General features: G+C 37.6%; 1 protein-coding gene across 2 annotated transcripts in view; it reads left to right on the plus strand.

The window, feature by feature from the left end:
* The window catches only part of STMN2 (stathmin 2), a 151912-nt gene extending 146363 nt beyond the window's left edge, over positions 1-5549 (plus strand). Inside the window, exon 7 of one of the 2 annotated variants that reach the window (XM_063643339.1) lies at positions 2955-4180. In XM_063643339.1, coding sequence (XP_063499409.1) covers positions 2955-3044 — 90 coding nt within the window. In that variant the 3' untranslated portion in view covers positions 3045-4180. The other variant, XM_055286584.1, reaches the window with a different exon arrangement.
* The last annotated feature ends 1229 nt before the right edge of the window (positions 5550-6778 follow it).

Below are 6778 nucleotides of genomic sequence, written 5' to 3' on the forward strand. Positions count from 1 at the left end.
AGGTAATTTTGATAATATGTAACTGTTTTGTAAATGTCAATAGTCTTGGGGATACAGGTGGTGTTTGGTTACATGGAAAAGTTCCTTAGTGGTGATTTCTGAGATTTTAGTGCACCCAATACCCAAGCAGTGTACACTGTACCCAATATGTAGTCTTTCATCCCTCGCCTCCGCTCCCAACCTTCCCCCACAAGTCTCTAAAGTCCGTTATATCACTCTTATATCTTTGCATACTCATAGCTTAGCTCCCACTTATAAGTGAGAACATATGATAATTAGTGCTCCATTCCTGAGTTACTTCACTTAGAATAATGGCCTCTAGCTCCACCCAAGTTTCTGCAAAAGACACTATTTAGTTCCTTTTTATGGCTGAGTAGTATTCCATGGTGTATATATACCATATTTTATTTATCCACTTGTTGGTCAATGGACACTTAGGTTAGTTCCATATCTTTGTAATTTCAAGTTGTGCTGCTATAAGCATGCATGAGCCTGTGTCTTTTTCATATAATTACTTCTTTTCCTTTGGGTAGATACCCAGTAGTGTGATTGCCGGATCAAATGATAGTTCTACTTTCAGTTCTTTATGTTTTCCATAGTGGTCGTACTAATTTACATTCCCATCAACAGTGTAAAAGTGTTCCCTTTTCATCACATCTATGCCAATACCTATTGTTTTTTGACTTTTTAATTACAGCCATTCTTGCAGGAGTAAGGTGGTATTTCGTTGTGGTTTTAATTTGCATTTCCCTGATACTGATAATATTTAACTCTTTAGTTATAGATTTCAGCTATTATCAATTTACACCTATTGCATTCTTCTCATCTTTTGTTTTCTTGTGATTCTGATGCACAAATAGCATTTGTGCAACCACTTACTATTGAACATGTCTGATGAACACTTACTATTGAACATGTCTGATGAGTGAATAAATGAAATAGGAAAAGGGATTAAAACTAGCCTTTCTTAATTGTTTGCTATAGGCCAGACATTTCTGGATGTACTATCACATTTCATCCAAACAACAACCTAAAAGAAAATACTGCGATTATCCCCATTTCACATCTAAGGAACTTGATCTTTAGGAAGGTTAAGTCATTTGGCCAAGATCACAAGTAGACCACAGAGACTAGATTTGAATGCAAGTCTGTTTGACTCCAAACCTTTTTACTATCTGCCCATGACCCCTGATCACCAACATCTCAATGTATGAACATGTGCTTTCTTAGCTCACACAACTCACTCCTGACCCCTCTTTTATATTGCAAGTGCATAGTCATTAGTAAAAAGAAGGATTTTTGATGATACTGACCTCATCTTGAATTTAATTAGGCTGATATGACAGAATTCCATAGATGGAATTGACATCCTAGGTCATGTAGTCCAAGTCCTTGTTTATATTTGATACCTAGTGAGATTAAAGAGACATTAAAAAGTAAAGAAAGAAAAGACTCCATATTTCTTACCTTCCAGTACAGAAATCTTTCTATGAAATCAGGGGAAAGAATTAGAGGACCAGAATTTTTCCTAAAATCAACTTTCATACATCTTTTTTCATATAAAACGCATAGTTGCATACAATGCTAAAATATTGTATTACATTTCCTTTATATTGATGGGAGGAAGGGGGTAAATTGCAGAAAACATTGTAAGTTTAGATATACTTGGGCCTCTGACAGTGCCTAGCAAATATCAGGAGCTCAATAATGAAATAAATATTATCAAAGAGTAGTCTTCTTGATGAACCTTCTCTGAGTATCACAACTGCCTTAGGAACCTCTAGATTCAAGGTCTGGTAATTGCAAGCAGTGACCTGATAAGAAAAACAGACTGTGTGGGAAATTACATGCTTCCTGCATGACTGCCTTTGGTTCTCCCACATTTGATATAAAGTCACATTAAAATTTCATGAGTAAATATTCGATAATGTGAATGTAAAGTGTTCAAATAATAGAGTGACGAAAATGCCCGAAAACAAATAATTTTTAATTAGAAACTCATAATTATTTATTTTCTCTTTTTCCACGTTATCTCAAGCTCAGAAATTATATTTATTCTTTCCTATGGCAAAATCAATTTTGTTAACACTGATTTTGAGTTTAACAAGAAGTGTACTCTAAAGTAGCCTAATAATACTAATTATAATGTTTCCTGCTATGTTATCAATTTGAATTTATATGAATCTTTAGACTTGAGGCTTCTTTTTCGTAGCATAGTGATGGTCTGGGCTTTTTCTCAATTTTTGCCAGAGCTCAGCTCTCACTAATTAGTTTCTTTCTGCATGAGAAAAAGATTTTGCTTCATCTTTTTCCTCATAATAGCAGAACAAAGAGAAGAATCAGCTGCATCCATGCTCATTTCCCCTGTGACATTTCCAAACAGGATTTGATTTCTCTATGCATGCCTTTTTCCTTCTCTTCATGGTTTTTGAACATATACAAAAGCTCATTTAAACCAATTAAATAAAATTGTTTTTAATCTCTTTCTCTAGAGTCAACTTCCTGCTTACTCCAACTCTGTATCTTTGAAGGAAGTGTAGGGTGGTCTATGCCTTTTTTCTCCCAGAATCTACACTTGAAACGACACATTTTTCCACGCAACTATAAAATGTTCTCTTCACTCAACATTGAAATTGTATAGCAGTGATTAAGAGGGTGAGCTGTAGAGCCAGGTTCCCTGGGTTTAAATCCCACTTGTTAGTATCATGAACATGGGCAAGTTACTTACCCTTCCTGTGTTTTAGTTTCTTCATCTGCAAAATTGGGACAACAATAGAATGTCCACTATAAGATTATTGTGAGGACTAAGGGAATTAATACAGGTAAAACCTGTACTGATGCAGGTCTGGTACACATTAATTGCCTAATAAATATTCAGTATTATAATATAAAGAACCCTATAAGTATAGACTCCTTGAGATTAATAGAGTTTAATGATAAGTTTTACTTTATAGCTGGTCAAGTTTATTTCTTCCGAACTAAAAGAATCTATAGAGTCTCAAGTAATTTCTGAAGCTTCAGAGGGAAGGAGAGAAGCAATGTAAGCAACATTCTACAGAAATATAAATACTACTACTAATAATTAGCATCTTAAAATTTCAATTCAACGAACATTTATTTAGCACCTATGATATATGTAAGACAGTTTGATTTTAGTCATCTTATGTATAGCCATGTACTAAAAAATACTGATTTTAGTCATCTAATGTATAGCCACGTACTAAAAAATACTTCTTTCATCAGTTCCCTCCTCAGGAAGTTCAGTTCCCAACCCAAGGCTAGTACCTTGGTTCCTTATATAAATAAACATCCACCAATCACATGCTATCTGCAAAGCACTCTGCTAGGCCCTGCAAATGGAAGAAAAATGAGAAAACATAGTCCAGGCCCTCAATTAGCTTACAGTCAAATATAACAGAGGAGACAAGAACGGAGAGGCTCATAATACAAGCTAGAATAAAATGACTGCCGAATAAAAGGAAAGATTTATGCAGGTGTTTAAATGGAAAGTGAGATAAGTTTGCAGATTAGTCTTTGCAGTCTCATAAAAATCTTTACGGAGAAAAGGACAATGGTCATAGGGCTTAAAGAGTAAGTTTATAATCCTGACCAGTGGAGATGAAAGACTAGCATTGAAAATTGCATGACAAGACAATTCCATTAAACTGAAACATCAAGTATGTGTAGGAAAAGATGGGGGTTATGACTGGAAAAGTCACTTGGACTGCAATTATGAAGGGCCTTGACAAACAGGTCAAGAGCTTAAGAAGCAGTATAGAAAGTCTTCATTCTGGATCTAGCCCTCCCAGAGTGTCCATCGGGATTATAAAGTCCTTAAAATATTAGTGAAAAGGAACGACATCATTAGAAATGATAGAGAAACAATAATGTGATGTTTTATTGCCTTTCTCTGGATTTATGCTGTGATCCTAATATTCAAAATTATCTCAATAACATGAACTTTTGGTCATAGTTTTAAACAAAAACAGTGTTAAATATATTTTTTAAGACACGATAAGTCTTGTAAGATCTTTTCTAACATGACATTTTGCAGGGCCCATATTTTCCTCTCTTCTGAAATGGGAAAAATTCCTAAAAGTAAACACCAAACTGGGTCACTTCTAGTCAAACACATGGTACGCAAAGGACCAGACAACAAGGGCCTGTGACATTTCTTCTTCCTTTTGTGTTTTTTAGGAGAGGCATGCTGCAGAGGTGCGCAGGAACAAGGAACTCCAGGTTGAACTGTCTGGCTGAAGCAAGGGAGGGTCTGGCACACCCCACCAATAGTAAATCCCCCTGCCTATATTATAATGGATCATGCGATATCAGGATGGGGAATGTATGACATGGTTTAAAAAGAACTCATTATAAAAAACAAAAACAAAAAAAAGAATCAAAAATTTAAAAAAAAATCAATGCGGTCTCTTTGCAGAATGTTTTGCTTGATGTTTAAAAAATACCTTGGATCTTATTTTGTAAATACTTACATTTTTGTTAAAAAATACAAGTATTGCATTATGCAAGTTATTTCATAATCTTACATGTCCTGTAACAGGCTTTTGATGTTGTGTCTTTCCACTCAAATGAATTTGCTAGGTCTGTTCTTTTTGAAGCTCCCCATGTCTAACTCCATTCCAAAAGAAAAATGAGGTCAGTAGACAGTCTATGGTGCTAGAAACCCACCATTGCCTAATGACCTAGAAGGCTTTGTTATCTCTGAGCTTGACTAAGACCATACCTAGATCACAGGTATTATGACTCCACATGAACTTTCACATTTGTTCGCTCATAATCTACTTACTGCCTAAAAACTACAAAACCAGGCTAAGAAATACCACCAGTCATAGCATTTACTTCTGCTTCTCCTGGATTATGTGCTACAAATGTGCTTTGGCTTTAGAAAGGGATGGATGAGAAGAAAGATCTGAGACCAATCTGGGTAGAAGCAAAAAGTTGAACCTTTTAAAGTGCTGAACACAAATCCAAATTCGAATGGTTCAAGCAGCCGTGAAATCGCTCTTCATAAAGTGGGCTTAATTCTCTAGTTTAAGTTCTTTTGATGGAATGAATTAATTAATGTGTCAGGTGGCTTATTTGTGGATGCCATGATTGATGATGTTCATTTTAAGCTCTTACCTATAGTACAAGTACATGATGCTACTGAATATTTTTCCACTTGGAAACTGTGAGCTGGTTGTTGCATTAAAACACACACACAAACAAAATCAAAAACACTGCGGACTTTCACTCAAGCTGGTCTTTCTTCCCCAGTGTAAGGCAATCCTGCCTACTAACGACACCAACAACAAAACACTCCATCTGTGAAGCTGACGCAGTTAAGGGGGCTAGGCAGGGCATTTGTGCCAACTAAGAATCACCAGATACCCACCATAAGTACCTATCGCAGTTTTGAAGTCGTTTCTCCCCAACTCCCAACTCCTGAAGGTTGCTGCCTGCATATTTACTCTTCATTAGTGCTATTTTCCTGTATGTCATTGTGAGCAAGCTGTGATTAATAAAGAATTGGAGTTCTGTGAACTAATAAAGGTTTGGTCTGTTCTCTTGCCCCTTCATGTGTCTGACCCTGGAGTTCAGATTTTAAAAGGGCGGCCACTGAATTAGACAATCTCACAAGCAAAGAGATAATAAGGAGAGTTTGAAGGAAACCAGTGCCCTGCCGAGTCATTTCCCCTTGGGAGCAGCAGGCCGCATCTCTTTTCTCTTGCCCTCTGATGGGCCAACACAGTGGGAGAGGTCTTCAATCTGTTCCCCTTAAAAACATACAGGACTGAACAAGATACCACAAGATTCAGACCGATAATTCTGAGGAAGTGAGCCCTTTTCGAAACATTGAAGGTTCCTGGCATTATCTCAAGTTCTCCCCTGTGTCCCACAGAACACCTCCCCAAGCCTAGGCCGTCTGTTAAGATGTGATCCCTGCCGTACTGCTGAATTTTGCACTGCCAATAAACACACCGCACACATGGGCGCAGCAGGGTCCTGTCAGGGACCCAGATGGACCAAAGGAACCACATCCAGTTTTAGCAGAAAATCATAAATAATTGAAACCACACAGATTTGTGAATAAGTACAGTGGGCTATGGTCCACAGAAGCTCTAACAAGCCAAGTTTAGGGTTGCGGCCACCTGGTCTCTATTTTGAATATTCTTTAATATTTGTGGGAAGCTAACACTGCTACAAACGATGCCCATGCTTGATGTGAAACACATGAGCTTCCGATGAGCATGAAATGAGCTGTCTCTTCATGCTGGTTTTATATAGCTTAGTTTGGAAAACATTACCCGAATTACTCATTGGGTCAGACCCTATGAAAAGCCCTGGAAACATGAACATGAATGACCACAAGAAGCTCACAGTCCAGTAGCTTATTTGGGCCCCAAAACAGCAAACACGATATGTTGGTCAGCCCTCTGCAGCATATTGGAGGAAAATGGATCGTTTCTAAGAAGTTTCTGAAATATTAGAAATAGTTGACAAACTTCTCATAGTACTTTGTATGAGAACTGAAACTGCTGACCAGTCCAGCTGCCTAATCTCAAAGATGAAGAAGCAGGCCAGGCACAGTGGCTCATGCCTGTAATCCCAACACTTTGGGAGGCCAGGGCAGGCAGATGACTTGAAGGGAGGAGTTCGAGACCAGCCTGGGAAACAAGGTGAAATATCTTTTCTACAACAAAAACACAAAAAGTAGCCAGGCATGCTGGGGAGTAACTGGAGTCTCAGCTACTTGAAAGGCTGAGATAGGAGAATCACC

The sequence above is a fragment of the Symphalangus syndactylus genome, chromosome 7 (assembly GCF_028878055.3).
Source record: "Symphalangus syndactylus isolate Jambi chromosome 7, NHGRI_mSymSyn1-v2.1_pri, whole genome shotgun sequence".
NCBI classification, from domain to species: Eukaryota; Metazoa; Chordata; class Mammalia; order Primates; family Hylobatidae; genus Symphalangus; species Symphalangus syndactylus.